The sequence below is a fragment of the Saccopteryx leptura genome, chromosome 5, assembly GCF_036850995.1.
Source record: "Saccopteryx leptura isolate mSacLep1 chromosome 5, mSacLep1_pri_phased_curated, whole genome shotgun sequence".
Classification (NCBI taxonomy): Eukaryota; Metazoa; Chordata; class Mammalia; order Chiroptera; family Emballonuridae; genus Saccopteryx; species Saccopteryx leptura.
In genome coordinates, this window is record NC_089507.1 from 171,010,197 (window position 1) to 171,034,838 (window position 24,642).

At 55.5% G+C, this 24,642-nt stretch overlaps 1 protein-coding gene across 1 annotated transcript in view; it reads right to left on the reverse strand.

Moving 5' to 3' along the window:
• SDK2 (sidekick cell adhesion molecule 2) overlaps positions 1–24,642 on the reverse strand; it is a 275,265-nt gene that overhangs the window by 116,392 nt on the left and 134,231 nt on the right. Inside the window, exon 3 of the mRNA XM_066386782.1 lies at positions 3,569–3,675. Within this exon, the coding sequence (XP_066242879.1) occupies positions 3,569–3,675 (107 nt within the window). The remainder of the gene's footprint in view (positions 1–3,568; positions 3,676–24,642) is intronic.

Sequence of the window (24,642 nt, forward strand, 5' to 3'; positions counted from 1 at the left end):
GGAGGGAAGCTGTCAACTCAGGAATTCTCTCCCAACCCCCTCAGTCATTTAGCCCACTTGTCACATGCCAGAAATTTATGGCAACTTGAGAAAAACAAAGAAGAGACTCCGGATGGGGACAGGAAAGAAACTGGGGAGGGGGAGGTGATGTTTTATTGACTTCCCCTTAATTGCTGTAATTAAAAACATGTAAAGAATCTTTTTGTAATGACTTTGCTATTATCATTAGCTGTTAGCACAGCTGCTTTATTAATTTCTCGTTACAACCCAATTCAGAGTCTCTCTTTGGGAAGGGGGTGGGGCCAGGGCGGGGGCCTGCCTGGCGGATCCCTGGAAAGAGCCCCAAGAGCAGCTGACATCTGGCACTGGCTGCTAGGCACCCCGGGACAAAACTCTCCCACCTTGGAGGTGGACAGGGCCAAGGAGAGATGCAGGGATCTGGAAAAACAGCCAGACCCCGCCCATCCTCAGAACCATGTGCATCTACCTGTGTGACTGTGGAAGAGACAGCTGGACGGACAGACAGATGCAGGAGGACTGGAGAGCAAAGTTGGGAGAGGCCCAGGACTGGGATAGGGTGAGAGAGGTGAAAGATTTTAAGGAGGCACTCCCTCTCAGGGTCTTGCAAGTGTGCAGTGAGTACCCGAGAGGGAGCGCCTCCTTAAATTTTGCATCCTTTCTGCCTCCCCTCTCTCACCCTCACCCCAGTCCTGGGGAGTAGGAAGGGTAGCTAGGAACGTACCTAGGAAGGTAAACACCACTGACTGAAGGTGTATTATCTATGGGCACTGGCTAGGTCCCTTGCCACATGTGAGCTCAAAGAATTCTCTGGGCAAGCCTAGGAGGTAGGTATTATTAGACACATTTTGTGGATGAGAAACTTGAACTGGGTGAGGCTCAGAGAGGCTCAGTCACTTCCCTGGGGTCACACAGCAAAAAAAAAAAAAAAAAAAAGGGGGCAAAACCAGGATTTAAATGTGGTCTGCTTAACACCAAAGCCCATGCTCTTTATTAAGCCAAGCTACCTCTTGTGGTGATGGGCACTCCATAGCCTGCCAACTCTGTAAGGTACCCCTTACTCCCACCTCCTGACCCCTCACACTGGATTTTGGCAATTGCAGAGTTCCAAGCTCCCACATGGGCTTGGGCCAGGCCCCTGCAAGTCACCCCACCAGCATCACCTGGGGTGTCCAGGACCCACAGAACCTGCAGTGTGGGGAGCGGAGCTCAGGGCTATCCTACCCCTGGGCATTTGTGCCTGGACAGAAGGTTACAGTGTCAGGCAGTTTGAATCCCTGCCATCTGCCTCTCACACCCTCTCAGGAGGGGAGCCCAGGTTGGTCTGACCCCTTCTTACAGCATGCGGGAAAAGCCAGGTGCTCCCGGGCCCTTACCAAGGCCTCTGCCCACCATCAGTGCACTTTGCTGGCTTGCTCAGCACCGGGGCTTGGTCACAACCCATCCCTCGGCTTGGACGAAGGAGGGCGCCTGTGGGTCTGGGGTCAGGGCTCATGCACGCATCGGCCTGGTTTCGAGGGTTTATGTATATGTGAGGAGTGTGCATATTGAGGGGGGTGGGGTTGCCAGTAGGCTGAGTCTTGGGCTCCCGGGTCCCCATCACAGCTAAGGACTAGCATTTCAGTCACTGGGACACTAGGTTCTCTTCCTTTCCCTTTCTGACCAGCAGACACTGTCACCCGAGGGGCTCTCAACTCCAGAAAGTCCCCGTTGTCTCCTATGAGCCAAGGGCTTGGAACAGACATTCCCCACAACAGCCTGGACCAGCTGGCACCCTGGTGGCCTGTCCAGCTCCACACACACAGACATACGTACACGTCCTCACCAACCCAGCCACGCACATCTGCACACATGCGTGCATGCACACTCTGGCACACATGTTCTCTACCACAGTGGTCCCCAACCTGTTTTGGGCCACGGACCGGTTTAATGTCAGAAAATATTTTCACGGACCGGCCTTTAGAGTGGGATGGATAAATGCACAAAATAAAATTATGTGACCAGCGTAAAAACTGTGGTATTTTAAAATATAATTGTTGAACTTACGAGACAAGCCTCAAGAGTGAGTCTTAGACAGATGTAACAGAGGGAATCTGGTCACTTTTTAAAAATAAAACATTGTTCAGACTTAAATATAAATAAAACGGAAATAATGTAAGTTATTTATTCTTTCTCTGCGGACCGGTACCAAATGGCCCACGAACCAGTACTGGTCTGCGGCCCGGGGGTTGGGGACCACTGCTCTACCACACAGGGGACGAAGAGGCAGATGACTCCAGACACACACAGGTGCATGAGCCCCCCCCCCCCCGGGGACCCACATGCATGCACAGTCTCCCTGGAGCCTGCCCACTGCTGCCCCTGCCCCGTGGACCTGGGCCCCGGTCACTGAAGTTCCGAGGGGGCCCCCAGCCGCCTGACAGTGGTCTGATCCAGCTGTGTAACTCAGGGCTCCGCCCCCCTCGGAGTGAGTCGAGCTGCCTTGCAAGCTGATTTATGGGGACAGGCCGTCCTCCACTTCTGATTACAGTTGTTTTCCACAATTATTATACACGCTCTTCGCCTCACTTGAGGCTTCCTATTAGGCTCCTCTCTCCCACTCCTCTCCAAGTAGGAAGGTCCTCTACGCTAAGTCAGAGGCAAACTGCTGTGCACTCGGGCCGAGGAGCTATCTCTTTTTTTTTTTTTAGTTTCAGTACTCAGTAAGGCTTTCCAGACACCCATGTCCCACTGTGCAGCCTTGGACCTCGCCCCTAAAACACCCAGCACGAAGCAGCCCACTGGAGGCTTGTTTCTGGCACATGGCAGCTATTCTAGGACGAGGGGCAGGACAGCGAGGGGAAGCTGAGTCACGGGGAGGGTGGTGACAGGTGCTTTGGGGCCCTGAGATGCCGGTGGGTCCTGTGAAGCTGCTTTCCCGTTTCCCTCCATCCTCCTGGGGGACTGGCGCCACCTGGGGGGAGGCTGTTACCCCAGAGCCTGGGTGGAGGCCTCCCTCTCCACCCTCTGCCCACTGGGCCTCCCGGAAACCCCAACTTGTCCTCTCCCCTCTTTGGGCTACGGTACCCACTGGGAGGCATCTCCCCGACCGCTGGGACCCCGCACTATGACTGCTTCAGGGCTCAGCGAGTTGAAGAATGGAGAAGTTAAGGTTAGGAGGGGCCCTGGGAAGTCTACCAAGAGAGGTCCAGGTTGGCTAGGATGGAAGTCGCCCTCTCCGTATCCCCTGACCAGTGTGAGGTCAACACCAGAGGAGACCCTCGGAGCAGGTGATGAGGTCTCCTTTAAAAAAAAAAGCAGCTGGACCCATTTAAAGAGTGAACTGACAGCCAGCAGACGTGTGTCACTTATCAGCCGTGTGGCCTTGTGAGCCCCTGCCACCTCCCGGGCCTTGGTTCTATCGGCTGTAGAAAGAGAGCACTGACCCAGATAAGCAGGACGGGACACCACTGACACCCAGCGAGACCGGAAGCAGTGGCTGCTGGGTGGGGAACCTGCCGGCCTTCTCCTGCGTCCCGCCGGCCCCGCCCTGAGTCACCCTCGTACTCACAGGCCACCTGGACCTCGGTCTGCCGCTGCAGCAGGGCGCCCATCCGGTTTCGCACGATGCAGCGGTAGAAGCCAGCATGGGTGCGGTCCAGGCTGGTGATCATGTACCTGGGGGAAGACAACACAGCCAGTGAGAGTGAGCAAGCAGGCAGCTGCAGAGATGCACAGGTCGGACCGGGGGTGAGAGGGCAGAGGTCGCTGCATCCCCTTCCAGGATGAGGAGCACCTGGGAGCTCTTGACTCTCTGGCTCTGTCATGGGGTCACAGTAAGGTCCTTACCAACAGGACAGCCCCACCCAGAGGTACTTTGCTTAGGTGTCCAGGAAGTAGCCTGTTCTTTCCCAAGGATGAGAAGTGCTGTGCCCGAGCCCTTGACCCTGCTGTGACCACGCCTGCCAGCACTTTGTAGGTCTGTTGGGTCTCCTATCCTCCCTTTCCTGTGACTCACATGACTGAGAGGGTGGGGGCACTTTATTTTGGTAGGCACGGGACTATGCTGTAATATTAATTGAAATGGATGGAGGTGACAGGTGCTGGGAAATTTACATGTTTCCCCAAATGCTTTGCACCATTCCCTCCTTAAAGTCACAGACAGCTCTGCTGCAGCTTTGTGGAGGGAAAAGCAGAACCTTCCGAGCAGAACAGGTTGGCTTTCTGTCCTGTGGCCCTGGGGCCTTGGGTCCAGGACGCACGAATCTGAGGAGGCCCCTGGGAGCCTGGTCCAGGAGCACATGACTGGCCCAAAGGGCAGCAGAGAGCCTGGTCCAGGAGCACGTGACTGGCCCCAAGGGCAGCAGAGTCTGGTATCAGGAGAAAGGCGCTGGAGAGCAGGCGTGTGGCAGCTCACCTGGCGGAGAAGCAGGGAGGAGGCAGGGCTTGGTCCGTGAAAGGAGCTTCCAGCACCGATGCCTGCTGGGGGGAGGGGCTAGCTTCCCTGGCTCCCCTCTGGGACACCTTTCCTATCCCCAGGAAGTGAATGGCCCAGCACAGACCTCAATGAATCAAGGGGCTTGAGCTAGGATATCTTCCCCATCCTTGAGTACCCAAGGATTTGCTCAGCTGACCTGGTGAACAAGCTCATTGTCAACTACCCCTAGGTTGTACCAACCCTGGAACAGAGTGACCTGATTCCCAGGAGTTGCCAAATTTACTTTTACAGAAATTCCAGCTGTGTCTGTCATCATCATCATCATCATCTCACAATGATGACACTGCATTAAGTACTTTTCATACATTTCTTTATTCCACACAGCTATTCCCAGATGATTGGATATCATGGACCAGTAACACTTAAAAAAATGGAGGTTGACATAAGAATATCAACTTTTTATTTTGCCAAGTAAGATCATTAAAATCAGCCAACCAAAAAGCAAACAGACAAAAAAAAAAAAAAAAAATCAAGAAAAGAGAGAGAGAGAATATTAAAAAGTGCCAGGCAGGGAGAGAAAAATAAATAGAAATGGTCAGCATTTTATTTATAAAGGACATTTTTGTCCTTTATAAAAAAAGAAATGTAATCTCAGCATAAAAGCCATTTGAGCAAATTTTAAACAAATTTCATGCAAAGCCCACTACACTGGCTCCACTTTTCTCACTTTGTGTGGACAGGTGCAAACGGTCACAGGTCTGAGCCTTTCATTTAATCTTCATGCCCATCCTATGGGGAGGGTACCCCCACTTTAGAGGCGAGTAAATTGAGGTTCAGACATATCTCGTCGTTGACCTGTGGTCTTATAGGTCGTAGGAGGCAGGGCCAGGGTCCCACAGAACCTTTCTGACTCCAAGCCCAGCTGCTGACCAGTTCAACACGGACGTGGTACTCAATGGGCCCCACCTTCTGTCCTGGGCTGTAGGAGTCCTAACTCTCTCTGGCTCTGCAGCGTTATCCAGAACCCTCTGGTTGTCCAAGCTTCTTATCTCTGCCATGGGCTGCAGCTCTTCTCTGCCCGTCCTTACTGTGCACAGCGCAATGATGGGCAGATAGTGGGCACCCGATCTGGCAAACTTCCCGTTCTCCTCAAACCCATCCTCAAGCTCATCAGGAGCTCTCTCCCGTCTCTGCCTCATCTCTCCTGCGGGGAGCAGGGACAGCTTCGTCTCTGCCTCATCTCTCCTGCGGGGAGCAGGGACAGCTTCGGGAAACCGTTTGGGTCTCCCAAGCGATGGGGTGACCCGAGGGAAGATGCAGGGAGAGATTGGCTAGCAAAGTTCTCTACCTTTTGGACATGGAACCGATGTTATTAAATAGCACCAAGGAGAGGAAAATGAATGGAAATGGCCAAAAAACGGACAAAAAGGATGCTCGACCTGTTACAGCAAAACGAAGCCCAATCAAAACCATGTTGACATATCAGATTGCCAAAGACCATCACGTGACGATCACACCCAGAGTTGGCATGAGCGAGGGAAAGGGAGGCATACGATCAGATCGGCTGGTGGAACTGTAAACTGATCGAGCCTTTGGGGACAAAAATCTGTCAAAATAGGAATATGCAAGCCTTTTGACCCAGGAGTTACACTCCTGGGAACTGGCCTTTTAGATATACTTGCAAAAATAGGTACAAGGCTGTTCACTGTAGCACTCACTGCTTGTAACAGCAGATAAACAAAACAAAAAAGCCTTGAGCAACCTAAATGACCATCAGAGATGTGTTGGATCCATGAATGAGGCTGCCACCACGGCCTGCGTGGGAACACCTGTATGGAATTTGATGAAATGGTCTCCAGGATGCACAGAGCCTGGAAAGGAAGCTGGAGAAGGGGGATGTTCATGGAAGCAAAAACACGAGGAAGTAACAAGCAAAACAATATCGCAGGTGAGTGAGGCAAGAGCGACATTGTTTTCTCAACACTCTCGCTAAGTTCTTATTTATTGAGACAGCTACCAAGCCCTCACTTAATATTTAGGATCATGCACATTGACCCAATAAAAGTAATTTGAGTTAGTTGACCAGAAACAAAGTCAAAGGACTGTGTAAATGATCCGACACAGTGTGGGCAAATGGAAATAGCGTGTATTTGTACACACACACAATCACACATCACCCTGGCAAGTGTACACACAGCGTTCTGGAGACAGACCCTGCAGCGCGTTATGTCCCTTTGGGGAGAGGTATCAGGCTGAGGAGGGAGGGGACTTCTCCTTTTTTGGATTTTATGTCTTCCCATGCTATCAGAATTTCCTTTATCGTATGCATATATCGGTTTTATTTTAAAAATAAAGTTAAAAAATGCACTTCGAGCATGTAATTTAAGTAGGCATTATAAAAAAAGACACCAGGGACTCGTTGGGTCCGGATTTGTTTGCTGATGCCAGTGGTGTGGTGAATTCTAAACTTTAATAAAAGTAAATTTCTGCAGAAGGCTCGATGACCATTTGCTTGAGCACGAAAGCCCCGGGCCACATCTAGAGCTCTGAGGATGGCCAGCGGGCTGCGGACCCGCCCCTCCTCTGAGGAGAGGCTGGCTCTGGGCTTCCTCTTGCTTTCCCCTGCCCTGCAGTTGATGGCAGGTGCTCCTTGGCCAGCAGAGCAGGGTACAGCCCCTCTCTTGTTCCTCTCATTTCCCTCTCTCTGGGCCACCGCTGGTGCTTCTTGCCTGGGAGACCTATTTCTGGCTTGCAGGCAACATTATTTAAAGCAACAGTTCCACCACTGCCTTTCCTAGCAGGGAACCCACTTCACTCCACCTCTGGGGCAGCAGAGGCAGTTGGCCTGCATCTCAGTTAGCTGTAAGCATCCCTGATGACGACAGTGACAGTGCTTGTTATTCCAGCAGAGCTCCGTCCTGGGCCCTGGGGACACATTCCACCTGCAGCTTTGTCTGCCCCACCCACCTGTGGCTGCTGGCCTGGCAGAGTCCTGGATAAGCCCAGCCTTGAACCCTGGCCTCTCTGGGCACAGGTATTGATACAATGTCCTGTGCAGCGGGGCTCATCCCTGATCTGGCCACAAGGGAGCACTGGAGAAAGTGCCAGGGCTTCTAGTTAGACTTGACTTGATTTCTGCTCTTTCTTAGGAGTGTGGCCTGGCAAGTTATGGAACCCTGCAAGCCTCAGTTTTCCCAGCTGTAAAATGGGGACAATAATGGCTGTCTTTGATGTGAGCATTACAAGACGGCATGAGCGCCTGGCGCATGGTAGGCACTGCACACACGCCTGTCAAATTAGGGAGCAAGCATATGGTGGGGAGTGGAAGTCATTGGGGTAAGGTGGGGAGGTTTGCAGAAAAATGCAAGGAAGGTGTGGCAGGAGCCCGTCACCCGTGTTGGGGTCCATGAAGGGCTCCGTGACAAGCATCGCAGGGACAACGATTCCCTTGCCTGGTAAATTCTTTGGCTTCCTCATGGACACAAACCCCAACTGTCTCCAGCCACCAGCAAAAGATCTGCTATGCCCCCTTGGTTACCTAATGCTTCTTACTGATAGAGGGGCCCTGCTTTAGTCCCTCAGTTGCTGGTGGAGACTGTGTCCTGCCTCCTCGGGGACACTGGGACAGCAAGGACACAGCTCCCCTTCAAAGGCCACCCCTCTCAGCCTCCCAAGCTCCCATCACTTCTGTCTGCATCCTCAAGGTGGAGGGGCCTGAGCCAGGCTCCTCTGGGCCAGAGGCACCTCTCCCCAGTTGACCAGCAGCCTCGTTCTCCATCCAGTGAGGAACCACTGCAGGGGAGTGGCTCCAGGATGTGGTAAACACCTGGATTCACCCACCTCTAGGATCCCTTACTTGATGATTTCTTACAGGAAATAGGAAATACAGTCTCAGGATTCAAAGTTTCAAGAGTAAAAGAGAAGGCGCACAACAAACGTCACTCCCATCCCTGTCCTCCCCCCGCCCCCCCGGCCCCACCTGCAGTGCCTGGTCTGTCCCAGCTCCCAACACACACCGAGTAAACCACTGGTGTTGGTTTCCTGAGTCTCTTCTCAGCATTTTTTGATGCAAATTCCCCCCACTTTCTAGCAGGAGACAGGGTCTCCTCGACACGCTGCTCTGCTCCCTGCTCCATGCCTGTGACAGGATGTCTTGGAACTCTTGCCGTAACTGTACTTCCAGCTTCCCCAGGCTTTCTGACAGCTGCGGAGGAACGAGAAGTCTCTAGGATGGAGGGAGCTTTGCTTTCTCCCAGTGAGCTGGTCAGAGGGAGCAGGCAGAGGAGAGAGCCTGGGGCTGGGCTCAGGGCGGGGTGGGAAGGCAGGAGGGCACTCTCTGCCCCATCCCAGGGTGTCCTGATTTAACCCACATGACCCCGCTGGAATGGTCTGCTCAGTTCTGAGATGCAGAGATGGGCTCGGGGTGGAGGACACAGGATGGTGACAATGCGGCGAGGAGCCGGGACAGGTAATTGGATTTCTCGAGATAAGAGATGAGCAGGGGAGAGAATCACTGCCTAACAAATGCGGCATCTTCCCCAGCACGGGGAAACACACAATGCCCTTTTTGGTTCGAGTCCTTGAGCATCACAGTTGATATTTAAAATGATTCTTAGCTGCATTAAGTAAGATATTTCAATTCCATGAAGCTGTCAGGAGCTGATGCAGACACGAAAAATAATAGGCACACTCTCCTTGTATTGTCCTCGTTAATAAATCAGGTGCCTGGAGATGCACGTAGATGCTCACGGGGAGGAAGGGCATGTGTGTGCACGTGCACATGGGTACACACATGCACAGAGTGCATGCACACTCATATGCTCCCACCAGCACTCCTGCTCTCGTGCTGTGTGAGGCCACAGCACTCATGTACTCCGGCTGCCTCACCAAGACACACTCAAGGGAGGCCAATGGCCAGTCACGGGTACACGTTTACTCTCCTGCCCAAACCACACTTTCTAGGTCCTAGGAGGCCCTCAGGGACAGAGTTCTAGTCTCTGACCCCCTGGTCTGACACGTGTGTGTGTGTGTGTGTGTGTGTGTGTGTGTGTGTGTGTGTGTGTAGGGGAGGGAGGCCGGAAGGGGAGGAAGAGGTTTGGGGGACGCAAGGAATGACGGGCACAGGGGTGCATGGAGGCGTCAGCCTCACTCTCTAGCTCCACCACCTTCTGGCTGTTTCTGATGGAAACCGGCTGCCCTCACCTCTCCACGTGCTGCCTCTCTGCCCACAGGGCCCCTCTCTGCTGTCTGCTAGGACTTCTGCTCCAGGAAGCCTCCCCAAAGCCACCCTGAGCCACCCCAGGGTTCTTTCTCTCCAGCCCTGGTGCATTGGTCACAACTTAACGTCCTACGTCCTTGTACGTGTCTCCCCGAGGCCATGCCTTGTGCTCGGCCCCACGACCCCCATGCAGCAGGCCTAGAACAAGGCACACCCAGTCAACACTCTCAGGCTGGGTAAGCAAAATGGCTAGTGTGGGAGGCCTCATAATCCCCCCCCAATAAAGCTGTCCACATCCTATTTCCGAAAGACCGAACATGTGACAGGGTATGATGTTTGAACTGTGTCCCCTCAGATGATCTGTTGATACTCTAACCCTCAGTACCTGTGAACGTGAACTTATTTGGAAATAGGGTCTTCGCTGATGTAATCAGGTTGAGATGAAGTCATTAGGGTAGGCCTCATAAGAAGAGACGTGTGTCCTTATAAGAGACATGACACAGACACAGGGAGAAGGCCGCCTGTAACAGAGGCTGGGGTGACGGGACACAATAAAACACAAAACAAAACAAAACACCAAGGGTTCCCAACAACAGCAGGTGCTGGAAGGAAGGCACTTTAGAATGCATTTCCCTTAGAGCAGGGGTCTCAAACTCAACTCAGCATGTGGGCCGCAGAGCAAGATCACAGCCGTTTGGCGGGCTGCACTAGGTCTGCAAAAGGCAACTGTTACGCAACACTTTTCTCACTGCAGTTGAAAACAAAAAAAAAAATCAGTACAAAATTGTTCGGCAGGCCGCATGCGGCCCGCGGGCCGCTAGTTTGAGACCCCTGCCTTAGAGCCTTCAGGGCGCGTGGCCCTGGCGACACCTTGATTTCGGCTTCTGGCCTCCAAAGCCCTAAGAGAATAAAGGTCTGTTGTTTTAAGCCACCCGCCAGTTTGTGGCACAGAGACTCTGCAGCTGTGGTTAAGTTAAGGACCTCGAATGGGAAGACTATCCTGTGTTTCCTGGTGGGCCCACTGTGACCCCACAGGCCCCTTTAAGAGGGAGACAGCAGGGTCAAAGTGAGAGAAGACAGGAGGAGAGAAGCGAGGCTGGGGAGATGTGGGGCCATGAACCAAGGAATGCAGGAGGCCTTGAGCAGCTGGACAAGCCAGGCAGTGTCCTCTCCCCTCGAACCTCCAGAAGGAATTCTGCGCAGCCGACACCTTGCTCTCCAGACTTCTGACCTCCAGAACGGGAGGGGACACACTGCCTTGTTTCAGGTCACTAGCTTGTGGTTATCTATTATAGCGGCTATAAGCAACTCCTCCCAGCAGTTTTCCTCCAGGCTGGGGAGGAGGCCAGGCCCAGAGAAGGCTCTCTGACAAGTGGGAGGGCTGAGCAGGCTGGGGGCCGAGGGTAGGTCCTGCCCGCTGTGTGCAGACTCTTCAGATGCAGGAAGCTGTGGGGCTGAGCTGGACTCGATGTAGGCTCACCTGAAGGTGGCTGCTCAGACGAGACACAGCAGGTGGGCTGGTGTGACCACCTTCTGATGGACGGCTAGTCTCAGTAGAGGAGGAGCTGCAGGTCCTCTCCTCCCCGGCCCCCTGCTGCCCCTGAGCCTGGAGTGTGGCCCCGACCTCCCTGCTGCCCCCGAGCCTGGAGTGTGGCCCCTGCTGCCCCTGAGCCTGGAGTGTGACCCCGGCCCCCTGCTGCCCCTGAGCCTGGAGTGTGGCCCCTGCTGCCCCTGAGCCTGGAGTGTGGCCCCGGCCCCCTGCTGCCCCTGAGCCTGGAGTGTGACCCCGGCCCCCTGCTGCCCCTGAGCCTGGAGTGTGACCCCGGCCCCCTGCTGCCCCTGAGCCTGGAGTGTGGCCCCGGCCCCCTGCTGCCTCTGAGCCTGGAGTGTGGTCCCGGCCCCCTGCTGCCCCTGAGCCTGGAGTGTGGCCCCGGCTCCCTGCCGCCCCTGAGCCTGGAGTGTGGCCCCTGCCGCCCCTGAGCCTGGAGTGTGGCCCCGGCCCCCTGCTGCCCCTGAGCCTGGAGTGTGACCCCGGCCCCCTGCTGCCCCTGAGCCTGGAGTGTGACCCCGGCTCCCTGCCGCCCCTGAGCCTGGAGTGTGGCCCCTGCCGCCCCTGAGCCTGGAGTGTGGTCCCGGCCCCCTGCTGCCCCTGAGCCTGGAGTGTGGCCCCGGCTCCCTGCCGCCCCTGAGCCTGGAGTGTGGCCCCTGCCGCCCCTGAGCCTGGAGTGTGGCCCCGGCTCCCTGCTGCCCCTGAGCCTGGAGTGTGACCCCGGCCCCCTGCTGCCCCTGAGCCTGGAGTGTGGCCCCTGCTGCCCCTGAGCCTGGAGTGTGGCCCCGGCCCCCTGCTGCCCCTGAGCCTGGAGTGTGACCCCGGCCCCCTGCTGCCCCTGAGCCTGGAGTGTGACCCCGGCCCCCTGCTGCCCCTGAGCCTGGAGTGTGGCCCCGGCCCCCTGCTGCCCCTGAGCCTGGAGTGTGGTCCCGGCCCCCTGCTGCCCCTGAGCCTGGAGTGTGGCCCCGGCTCCCTGCCGCCCCTGAGCCTGGAGTGTGGCCCCTGCCGCCCCTGAGCCTGGAGTGTGGCCCCGGCCCCCTGCTGCCCCTGAGCCTGGAGTGTGACCCCGGCCCCCTGCTGCCCCTGAGCCTGGAGTGTGACCCCGGCTCCCTGCCGCCCCTGAGCCTGGAGTGTGGCCCCTGCCGCCCCTGAGCCTGGAGTGTGGTCCCGGCCCCCTGCTGCCCCTGAGCCTGGAGTGTGGCCCCGGCTCCCTGCCGCCCCTGAGCCTGGAGTGTGGCCCCTGCCGCCCCTAGGCCTGGAGTGTGGTCCCGGCCCCCTGCTGCCCCTGAGCCTGGAGTGTGGCCCCGGCTCCCTGCCGCCCCTGAGCCTGGAGTGTGGCCCCTGCCGTCCCTGAGCCTGGAGTGTGGCCCCGGCTCCCTGCTGCCCCTGAGCCTGGAGTGTGACCCCGGCCCCCTGCTGCCCCTGAGCCTGGAGTGTGGCCCCGGCCCCCTGCTGCCCGAGCCTGGAGTGTGGCCCCGGCCCCCTGCTGCCCCTGAGCCTGGAGTGTGGCCCCTGCTGCCCCTGAGCCTGGAGTGTGACCCCGGCCCCCTGCTGCCCCTGAGCCTGGAGTGTGACCCCGGCCCCCTGCTGCCCCTGAGCCTGGAGTGTGGCCCCGGCCCCCTGCTGCCCCTGAGCCTGGAGTGTGGCCCCGGCCCCCTGCTGCCCCTGAGCCTGGAGTGTGGCCCCGGCCCCCTGCTGCCCCTGAGCCTGGAGTGTGGCCCCGGCCCCCTGCTGCCCCTGAGCCTGGAGTGTGGCCCCGGCCCCCTGCTGCCCCTGAGCCTGGAGTGTGGCCCCGGCCCCCTGCTGCCCCTGAGCCTGGAGTGTGGCCCCGGCCCCCTGCTGCCCCTGAGCCTGGAGTGTGACCCCGGCCCCCTGCTGCTCCTGAGCCTGGAGTGTGGCCCCGGCCCCCTGCTGCCCCTGAGCCTGGAGTGTGGCCCCGATCCCCCTGCTGCCCCTGAGCCTGGAGTGTGACCCCGGCCCCCTGCTGCCCCTGAGCCTAGAGTGTGGCCCCGGCCCCCTGCTGCCCCTGAGCCTGGAGTGTGACCCCGGCCCCCTGCTGCTCCTGAGCCTGGAGTGTGACCCCGGCCCCCTGCTGCTCCTGAGCCTGGAGTGTGGCCCCGGCCCCCTGCTGCCCCTGAGCCTGGAGTGTGGCCCCGACCCCCCTGCTGCCCCTGAGCCTGGAGTGTGACCCCGGCCCCCTGCTGCTCCTGAGCCTGGAGTGTGACCCCGGCCCCCTGCTGCTCCTGAGCCTGGAGTGTGGCCCCGGCCCCCTGCTGCCCCTGAGCCTGGAGTGTGGCCCCGGCCCCCTGCTGCCCCTGAGCCTGGAGTGTGACCCCGGCCCCCTGCTGCTCCTGAGCCTGGAGTGTGGCCCCGGCCCCCTGCTGCCCCTGAGCCTGGAGTGTGACCCCGGCCCCCTGCTGCTCCTGAGCCTGGAGTGTGGCCCCGGCCCCCTGCTGCCCCTGAGCCTGGAGTGTGACCCCGGCCCCCTGCTGCCCCTGAGCCTAGAGTGTGGCCCCGATCCCCCTGCTGCCCCTGAGCCTGGAGTGTGGCCCCGACCCCCCTGCTGCCCCCGAGCCTGGAGTGTGGCCCCGGCCCCCTGCTGCCCCCGAGCCTGGAGTGTGGCCCCGGCCCCCTGCTGCCCCCGAGCCTGGAGTGTGGCCCCTGCTGCCCCCGAGACTGGAGTGTGGCCCCGGCCCCCTGCTGCCCCTGAGCCTGGAGTGTGACCCCGGCCCCCTGCTGCCCCTGAGCCTAGAGTGTGGCCCCGATCCCCCTGCTGCCCCTGAGCCTGGAGTGTGGCCCCAGCCCCCTGCTGCCCCTGAGCCTGGAGTGTGGCCCCGACCCCCCTGCTGCCCCCGAGCCTGGAGTGTGGCCCCGACCCCCCTGCTGCCCCCGAGCCTGGAGTGTGGCCCCGGCCCCCTGCTGCCCCCGAGCCTGGAGTGTGGCCCCGGCCCCCTGCTGCCCCCGAGCCTGGAGTGTGGCCCCTGCTGCCCCCGAGACTGGAGTGTGGCCCCGGCCCCCTGCTGCCCTGGAAGAACCCGTGGTGCTCTGATTGATTCCGGAGCCTGTGTTTAATGAGAGGGACAGCTGTACTATTGAGCTGGGGGCTGATACCACCACAAGAGCCTGCCCTGTTGGCCGGGGAAGGGCATCTGTTTGTCCTGTGACCTTCTGGACCAATTAATAGCTCTCAGTGAGAAAGGAAATCACTTCATTAAGGATTTCTATCAGTAGGATGGTTCCCTCAGACTCTGGGTGAGAGGACAGATGAGGGAGCAGTGGCATGGGTGGGTGGGACTGTCACTACTGGGACCCTCCCTCTGATAACAGTAATACCAGCTTTGGGTTCAGAGCAAACACTTGACATACATTATTTGGTTTGTCCTCACATTTACTATGGGGCGGGGGGGGGGGGGGAACTCCTGCCCATTTTATAGCCAGGGCGCAGAAAGGTTAAGCAAGTTGGCTGAGATCGCCCAGCTTGAGGGCAGCAAAGCGAGATTCTCACCCCAAGCATGTCCCCACCCCATGCCTGCCTCCTGACCTGACCTGGGGTCCTTGGTCTGCCGCAGGCAGTTCTCCCACATCCCAGAGAGAGATGGCTCTGGGGGCTGCCCAGTCCTGACCCTGACCCAGGAGCCCCCTCTGAGATGACAGGGAGGAGCCCTGGGGATCATTTTGAAAAGGGTAGGTGACATGGGACACGCCACTGCATGACTAGGAGCAGGAAGGAATGAAGTGCAGAGATGACAAACTTCGTCCAGGGTGCAAGGAGTGAACACTTGAAGCTATTTCAGTTTAAAAATTTTTAAAAAGTAACTGAGAAAGAAGAAATCCTGAGAGTTGAGGGGGTCCATGTGGTTATTTAAAAAAAAAAGAAAAGGAATGGAAAGTCGCCTCTCATTTTGCTTACAAGGAATGGAAAGTCGCCTCTCACTTTGCTTACAAGGATGTGCTGGAATTTGGCCCCTGGTCCCCTGCTTCCTCCACCTCTGGGAAGTAAAGGAGGCTCCTTTGTCCCCTCTCCTGACACCTTCCTGAAATGCCTCAGGATCCTTTTCCTGCTGAGGTTGGTCAGAAAGAAAGCAAATTAAAACAAGCCCATAGAGAGGCTGGGTGGGATTCTGGCCTCAAGGAACCTGGTTGCCTGTGCTGTGTGGCCAATTCATGGTGGTGGGGGTGGGGGTGGGGGTGGGGGGGTGCAGCCCAGTCCATTCGCTTTCTCCAGGCCCTCCCCCGCCTGCCAGGTGTCCCAGGGAGAGGCTGCATTTTAATGGCCTCTCAGCCCCAGTGGCCAGAGAACAGTTTCCTAATAAGCCCTGCTCAGGTGGAGGGAGGGCCAGGGAGGAGGACCCTTCCCCTTCACTGTAGCCTGGGGTCCCGCTTATTTGGGGGAAGTGGGGGACTGGGGCAGACAAGTAGTCCATCCGTGCCTCAAGGTGACAGATGGGGAGCTGATGAGACTGGGGAGGGTGTGTGTAGAGGGGGGAGGTGTGAGGGTCCTGGAAGAGGGGCTGACAGAGGCTGGGGGCAGAGGACAGGAGAGGCTGTTAGGAGGAGGCGCTGTCCAAGGTAGGATATAAGGGTGAATCAGGGTGCCAGGCAAGATGAGCAGGTATTAGAGAGAAAACTATTTCTTTTCTTTTTTAAAAAAATTTAGTTATTGATTTTAGAGATAGAGGAAGGGGGGGGGGAGAGAGAGAGAGAGAGAGAGAGAGAGAGAAAGGCAGAAACATCGATCTGTTCCTGTCTGTGCCTTGACGACTGGGAATCAAACCAGCAAACCCTGCATATTGGGGTACTGCTCCAACTAACCAAGCCATCTGGTCAGGGCTAGAGAGAACTATTTCTGAGACTGGGAGTCACAAATGTGCTACTGGCAAGGGGAGAGGCTGGCCTCATGGTTGGCACCTGTCCCCAAGGGCCTGTGGGCGAGGCTGAAGTTTGGGCTCTTCCTTAAGGACAAAAGGAACACGTTGAGAATAATAAGAAAGGGGTAAAACAGACGTTTGTCCAACCACCGTCCAAACTATGTCCAAACCTACATCCGACTCCATGTCGTATGGCAAGATATACTAAGAATAGTTACTATATTTTCAAATTGTTGAACAAAAGAAGAGGAATGTTTCATGACAGGTGAAAACGGTATGAAATTCAAATTTCCGTGTCCATAAAGCGCGTCTGAGTGGAACACAGCCAGCTCACTCACTGACGGACTGACCTTGGCTGCTCTCGCTCTGTATCCACAGGGCTGAGAGGTGGCAACAGATCGCACGGCTCGTGAAGCCTAATCATTGCTACCAGGCCCTTTACAGAAACTGCTTGCCAGCCCTCGGTGTAAAAGAAGCAGGTGTACGTTTTTACAGGGATGGCTCTGATCGAAAGGATGAAGAGTGAAGTGAGCTGGTCAAGCTGGGGGCCGGATACCAGTTTGGCCTTGGCCATGAGCCAGGGGAGTGCCCTTGGGGTTGGCAAGGCTGATAGTGAGTCCGACTATAGTCCCAAAGAACTAGGATCTTAAAGGATGTTGCTTTGGCTTTAGGTTTACTTCCATCCTAGATGCCCACTTACCCAGCATGTGACCTTAGAAAGGGCTGTCACTGCATCTATATAATGGGTGCAGTACAAGTTCAGGTACTTTTGTGCTCATGCTTTTGTTCCGATATAATTGATGGGTTAGAGGATAGTCTGAGCCTAGCTTAAGTTTTGCGTTGTCTTTTGTGTGATTTTTGTCCACAAGAAAACCAGCTAAATGTGGGTAACCATTCAGCTGAAAGGTGCCAGTTACTTACGCCGCGCCCCCTCCCAAGTATCCTCAGCTCGAGTGTGTTATGAGCTCACCTGTCCACACCTGGCCCAACATCTTTCCTTCCGATTTCAGACTTCCCTCCTTCCACTCATCACAACAACTCACCACTGGCAACTCTCCCCTGCCCACTTCCACAGGCAAATTCCAGAACCTTCCCCAAGGCAAAGTGCCATCTTTGCTGTAGTATTTATGCATTTCCGAACCATGGGATATGTGCAGAACTGCGTGATCATCTTTATTAAGTGTCTCTGATGAAGTTTTTGACTGTTTTTCCCGCACTCCACTTCCCCCATTAGCCTTGTGGTTTTTATTGTGTGGTTCTGCAAAGTGGTGGTTTTTGCAAATGCTTATATCACATGTTGTAGTCGAACTGACTGTGAAGCACTTAGCATGGTGTCTGACACGCAGTAAGAAGCTCAAGAAATGTGACCTCATGGGATTACTATTATTATGGCTCATTCAACTCAGGCTGGAATGCCTACAACATGTCAGGCAGTGTACTAGGCTCTGGGTATCAGCAGTAATGATAACAACAGTGATAGCAAGACCATCGTCTCCTTGGTACTGTGGAGTCATCCGCTCCTTATGTTCAGATGGAAGTGCTGCTGCCAGTCTCTGCCCAGAAACTCACGGTCCTTGGTTCCACTCCCAGTCCCCTCACTTTCTGCTGCCGCCCCAGACAACATGCTACCCTGGAGGGAGCAGAGACCTGCTCAACATCTGGCTCCTCAGTGTCTCCGAATCGCAGGGAGCAGGAGGGAACGAAGACTCCCTCGTCTGTGAGCACAGATGACTTTGTCACGGCTCCTTTAATTACCTCAAAGGATAATGGCTAATTAATACTAAGCAGGGTGGGCTGGATGTGCGCAGGAAGCATCTACATGCGGGGGTGGGGGTGGGGAGGGGAGTGCACCAGGTGGCAGCGTGGGTGGCAGTATGAACCCTGCCAAGCGCTGTCCAGCCGGCCTGAGCATCCTGCCCTGCTGACTCCTGCTCCCTGGTCTTCTCTGGGCTCCTGATTTCCCCTGGCCAGATGTTTGTGGGATTAATGAATGTTGATAAGGCCGGAGGATACGCCAGTCTCCCCAGGGCTCCCCGCAGCTTGCCCGGGCAGGTCAGGCCACGGGAAGCTGGGAAGAGGCCTCCCTGGCCATCTTGCGGTGCCTGCTGTTGGCAGCCCTGGCTGGGTGGGGGTGCGTGGTGAGATGCCCATGCCCTTCCCTGGGCAGAGCTAGCTCAAGGTCAGAACTGATGTTTTTTCTTGCTACCCGAGGCAAGGCTTCAGGTGTCGCTGTGTTTCTCCTGTCCGGGTCCCAGGCTCAGTGCAGGCAGGGAAGGCGTGTGCTCCCTGGGCCCTCTCCGAGCTCCCGGCAGGGAAGGCGTGTGCTCCCTGGGCCCTCTCAGAGCTCCCGGCAGGGAAGGCGTGTGCTCCCTGGGCCCTCTCCGAGCTCCCGGCAGGGAAGGCGTGTGCTCCTGGGCCCTCTCCGAGCTCCCGGCAGGGAAGGCGTGTGCTCCTGGGCCCTCTCCGAGCTCCCGGCAGGGAAGGCGTGTGCTCCCTGGGCCCTCTCCGAGCTCCCGGCAGGGAAGGCGTGTGCTCCCTGGGCCCTCTCCAAGCTCCCGGCTCTGGGCTGTTGCTCCCTTTGGGCGAGTCTTGGCTATCTTTCCACCAAGGTCAGAAGCATGTGCCAAAAACGACTAATAATGTCCAGCGCTGTGCGGGGGCATGAGGGGGGGCAAATGGGACACGACACCACGCCCCCTTGAGAAACTCAGGAATGGTATAGCAAAAAGTTAGCAATTTCACAGACCAGTAAAGTTGCCCATTCACCCTAAAATCTATATCCATATCCATATCCATATCGAGGGGTAGGTAGGGCTGGCTAATTTTAATTTAACTGAAAAGGATATGAAGACAACAAGAACAAAAAAAATATCTGTCATGCAGGTGTCACCGCATTTTTTAAAGGGATATTTTTAACACCAGAAGAGTAAAAGGGACAGAGAGTTTTATACAGTGAATGAATTTGGCTTTATGAAAACCTCGCTTTTGCCTGACCTGTGGTGACGCAGTGGATAAAGTGTTGACCTGGAATGCTGAGGTCACCAGTTCAAAACCCCAGGCTTGCCTGGTCAAGGCAGGTATGGGAGTTGATGCTTCCTGCCCCCCCCCTCCTTTCCTCTCTCTCTAAAAAGGAGTAAATAAAAAAAACAAAAAAAACCCAAATGGCTTTTGTCACGTCACAGCAGACCTGGTGTCCTGCCACCCCGGGCCGTCCCCCACTGCCAGGTCCCAGTGTGTGAGGCCCCCGCATGTGCAGAGCTTCCCTGTGTGGTTCATTCCTAATTCTTTGGCTTCCTGTCCTTCCTTCCCAGTTTTTGCATCACACTCAGTGGCTGATGCTTTGCTTTACACACAGCGGTGTTCAGCAAGCCTGGGCGGGTAGACCACTTGCACGGCTCATAACATCCCACTAAAGCACAGTACCAAGGGCCCCCGAGTCACCTCGCCCTGCTTTGCTCTGCCTGAGTAGCTCTGCGCTCAGGGTGGGTGGACGCAGGTGGAGAAGACGGGCAGTTAATGACTGTCTGTGCGTTTTACTTGCTGTGTGACCTGGAGCAAGTTGCTTAATCTCTCTGTGCCTCCATTTCTTCATCTATAAATTTGGGGTAATAATAATAGTCACAATAATAATGTATCTGCTAGGCACTGTTCAAAGCACTTTACATGTGATAATGCAGTTACTTCTCATTAACTACTCTATGAGGTCAGAATTAATTTTATCCAAATTTGGCAGATGAAAAATATGAGGACACTGAGGCACAGAGAGGTTCAGTAACGCCCTAAGATCACACAGTCAGTAGGTGGCCTCCAGATTTTGTGCTGTTTACAACCACACTGTAGTCCCTGCCTGAAGACATATCAGAAGATGAATGAGATATCTACAAAGCTTAGGCCAGGGCCTAGCACGGGGCACGCAGTGTGCATGTACAAGGAGTAAGCTGCTATTGAGATTACTGACGTGATTATTACTCACTTAGTCATCTGTCCTGAGAGAAGGGTCTGCTGCCCTTAGCCACTTCTGATAGTCCCAGATAGCAGGCCCAACGCCAATGCCCACTCATGTAGGACAGGCCCTTGCCCAGCAGGCCAGTCCCCAGAGCAGAGCCGGAGCTGCGGCCATGACTGCCAGGGCCAGGAGCAGTGCCAGTGGCTGTCCTGAGCTCCAGGGCCTGGAGCCAGCTCCCCACTCCGCCTTCTGCACATCTGCTCTGCCCCTGGGTAGCAGCCCCAGACACAGCTCTCCCTGCTCTTCCTGGCCTTTGTCCAGCACGACTCACCTCCAACCTCCGCTCCTTCTCTTTGGGTTTCAAAGTCACCCTCGGAGGGGACTTAGGAAACACTTGGTGGGGGACCCAGACCAGAACTTCACTAATGAGGCCTTGGGGACCCTCCAGTGAGCTGCCATCTGGAAAAGGTGAGATGTGTGACTGTGAGGCCAGGCCACATAGGGGTCTGGGCCCAACACTCTACAGCAGGGGTAGTCAACCTTTTTATACCTACCGCCCACTGTTGTATCTCTGTTAGTAGTAAAATTTTCTAACCGCCCACCGGTTCCACAGTAATGGTGATTTATAAAGTAGGGAAGTAACTTTATTTTATAAAATTTATAAAGCAGAGTTACAGCAAGTTAAAGCATATAATAATAATTACTTGCCAAGTACTTTATGTTGTATTTTCGCTAAGTTTGGCAGAATAAATCTTTATAAAACAACTTACTATAGTTAAATCTATCTTTTTATTTATACTTTGGTTGCTCCACTACTGCCTACCATGGACCAGGTTGACTACTACTGCTCTACAGCAACTCCAGTTAGAATGTGGACTGTACTTCCCCCCAAATCTGGGCTGGCCTCGTGACTCGGTTTCACTGATAGAAGGTGGTGGAACATTCGGGAGCCTAAGGACCGTTGCAGCTTCTATTTCTGCCTTCTCAGACCCCTGTCCTGAGACTAGCACCCACAAAGGGTGATACACCACAGGAGGAGAGGGGTTGGCACGCCGGCTGTCTCAGCCTGGCCCAGTCCAGCCCAGCGTGGCCCCATGCTGACTGCCAGCCCCCTGCAACTTTGTGACAGGCCCAGGAGAGACCAGCAGAAAAATAATGTCATAATTCTTTAAACCACTGAGGTCCGGGTCTGGGTGGTTTTCTGGGCAGCAATAGCGCACCGACCGGAGCCAGCCTAAGCCTGCTCCTTTGGGCAGGGCCCCACCCTCTGTATGCTCCTGAGGGTACAGGGCCCAGGATCAGCTGCAGTGGCTGGCGCTTCTGGACGTGCTCTGGGTTCACTACCAGGGTCTGCATCCCATCTTTTATGGGGAGACTGCCTTTCTGGGCTCTTATCCCTTCATTTACAGGACAAGTGACCTCTTCCTTCCCTAAGCCCTTGGTGAGCCCCCATCTGCTCCTCACACACTGGGCTGAGACTGCATCAGCATCTCCCTGACCCTCTGCTCCCAACCCACGTACCCTCCTCCAAGCCCACACCTAGGAGGCCCTGTGCCCAGGGTCTTGGGCAGCTGGCTGGGAGCAAGCCTCCCTCTTGGCTGGTGGAAATTCAGAGTCACAGACACTGGTGCCCCATTAGTCAGAGAACAGAAATGGGGGCCATGACAGAGACTCCTCTGGGGGGACAAAAACCCAAGTGGAGGCCACCGGAATCCTCCCACATTGAGAAACCCCATAAATGGGCTACAGAGGGGGTCTAAGGGTATGGGTGGGGAGAAGGAGTCAGGCACCAAGGCAGCCACTGGAAGCAGGGTCATTACCAACTCCCCAGGTGTCTGGTCTAGACCATTTGCTGCTTGAGAGCATAACTGAGTCAAGGCTAATTAGTTTCTGTGTCCCGGCTGAGAGCCAAACGGGGCAGGGGTGCTGGAAGAACTGCAGAGGGGGGAGCAAAGGGGGAGAAATTCCCAGGATAAGCTGGGATCTCCAGTCCAGTTGTGTGGGGACGAAGAATAAAGAGCTCATTTCCATATATTAGAATATCCCAGATGAAGACCGTATGTGCCTCTGAGGAGGACCAGCTCTCTCTGCCTCCCCAAGGACCTGGGCCCCACCTGCCCGACTGCCCTACGCCCGTCCCTGTGCACTGGTTACCAGGGATCAAGGCCAAATTCAAACCTGTCAATTTCAGGTGATGGATGACCAAACCATTCATAATTTGCATGTTAAGTTTCCTTGCGGCTGAAATAAATAGCTTAGTTCTTCAGAGGAGGGCTTTCCTTGAGAGTCTTTCATTAAAGGTGGCAGCCCGGGCCTCATTTGCATGTTCTATTCTGTGCTCTGGAGAGCCCGGGCGCCTCTGCCACCTGTGCCCAGCTGCCAGGATTGGCTGTGGATATTCTGTCAGTCTCCGGAAAGTGGAAAGAGGTGAGGGGGGAGAAGAGAGGGCACAGCTTCAGCGAGCACATCTGTGTATTCTAGACAGTTCTGTTCAGTGAGGTCAGCCACAGGTCCAAGTCCTTTGTTGCACCCCTAATAGGCAGTGACCTGGGATGTGTCCCTTTACCCCCCCCACCTCAGTTTCTGCATCTGTAAAATGGGAAGCCTAATAACTGCTTTGTTATTTGATATATAGTTTATATATATAAATATGTTATACATTGTTATATATATTATTGTTATATATTTGCTCTATATTGTTACATATATGTTATACACTTGTTATATATTGTCATATATGTTATATATTGTATATATTCTATGTTGTTATATATTTGTTCTATATTGTTCTATATATATTATACATTGTTACACATTTGTTATATACTTTTCAGGCTGCCCTGTAAGACTAACTACAGGCCGCACTGTGAGTGCCTGTGTGGTGGGTAATGCTGGGTGCCACACGTGAACCATGGATGGACATGCTGAGCTGTGCCTACAGAGCATGTTAGCTGGAGTGAGGGCGCACAGGGGCCTCTGAGAGAGAAGCTCTTCTCCGCCTGCCCCAGTTTCAGGGGGACCCACAGCTTCATGGAAATGTCCTCCTTGCCCCACCCCCAAGGGTACTCAGGGCCCTGATGCCTTGGAGTGATGCTCTGTACCACAGGGACACAAGGACATCAAGAGAACCCAGAGTACATCCACGGGGTGAGAGAGGCGAGGGCAGGACCAGTGACCCAGGCACCAGCCTGGATCTTGAAGGGTATGTTCCAACATGGTGGAGACCCCATATTCTGAGATGCTTGGTCTGACGCGGGAAATGTCACCAAATCCAGCTGGGTCCTGTAGCCTTCGCCTTCTATCATGCCGGAATGCCACACAACTCGGTGACCCAGTGAAATCCAAGGGGTGCTGGGTGGGGACTCGAGGGCCTGGGTTTGAATTTCAGTTCTGACACTAACTCATGCCCCATCTCCGAGGAAAGTCATTGTCCTCTCAGGGCCCTGGCTGTCCTTAGCTTGGGTCCTGACAGGTGACACCCACTGTCTAGCTCCAGCTTCCTTGGGAGTGGGGCCCTCTTTCCTTCCCCAAGCCAGGACCGATTGATGAGAGTGAGAGGAAACAGGTTGCTATGGAAACAGAGACAGCCAATGTTTTAGCGATTTTTGCTCCACCCCCCCCCCCCCTTTTCCCGTACATTCTGAACTTATTTGTCTTAATTGCCATAATTAGTGCAACGTCAACCTGAGGCACAGGGAGCCAGCTCTGCCTTCGCTGCTCACCACCTGCCCTGACGACCCTCCAGGGCGCTCCCTTCTCATCCACGCCTCTCCTGTCACCAGCGAAACCGAGGCGGAGGCTGGGCCCCTCCGGTCCACAAACAACCTGTCCTAGAGCAGGGGAGGTCTCCCCCACAGGGTGGAGGAACGAGCCAGGCTTCAGGGCCCCACGGCTGTTAGGAGGTGTTCAGGGATTGGGCCAGGGCTGCTACAGGCAACCGAGATCCAGCACTCTTCCCCAGCAAGGTTTTAGCAGGACTGACTGGAGGAGACCAGCCTCATTGTTCCACTTCAGGGAGCTGCAGTCTTCTGCTCACTGGGTGCATGGGCTTGGGCCAGGCTCTCGGTCTCTCCCACCTCTGCCTTCCCTTGTGCAATGACGTTGTCATACCTGCCATCCTCAACCTACAACAAGGACCCAATGGAGAGTGATGACAGCAAGTCTGTGCAACTCAATGAAGTACTGTACCGTCTACTGGAATTGTCACGAGAAGTCAAAGGGGGGCAGGAGAGACCCCCAAGAAGGGCCTTGACCCAGCCAGACCTCTGACCCTCACATGGCAGGATGCCTACATGCAGAGGGCCAGCTCTGGCCCCAACAGGGAGAGTATGTGTGAGGAAACTGGCTCTCAATGGGGGGACGAGGGCCCCCGCAGGACATCTCTGGCAATGTCTGCAGATATTTTGGGCTGTCACATCTGGAGGAGAAGGGTCCTGGCACGCAGTGGGTAGAGGCAGGGATGCTGCTAAACAGCCCACAGGCACAGGGCAGTGCCCTGCAACAAGGAATCATCCTGCTCCAAACGTTAGCAGCACCCAGGTTTATTATTTTTTTAAATTAATTTTAATTTATTAGGTTAACATGGATTCAAGTGTCCCACTCAATATAACTCTCACCCCCACCCCC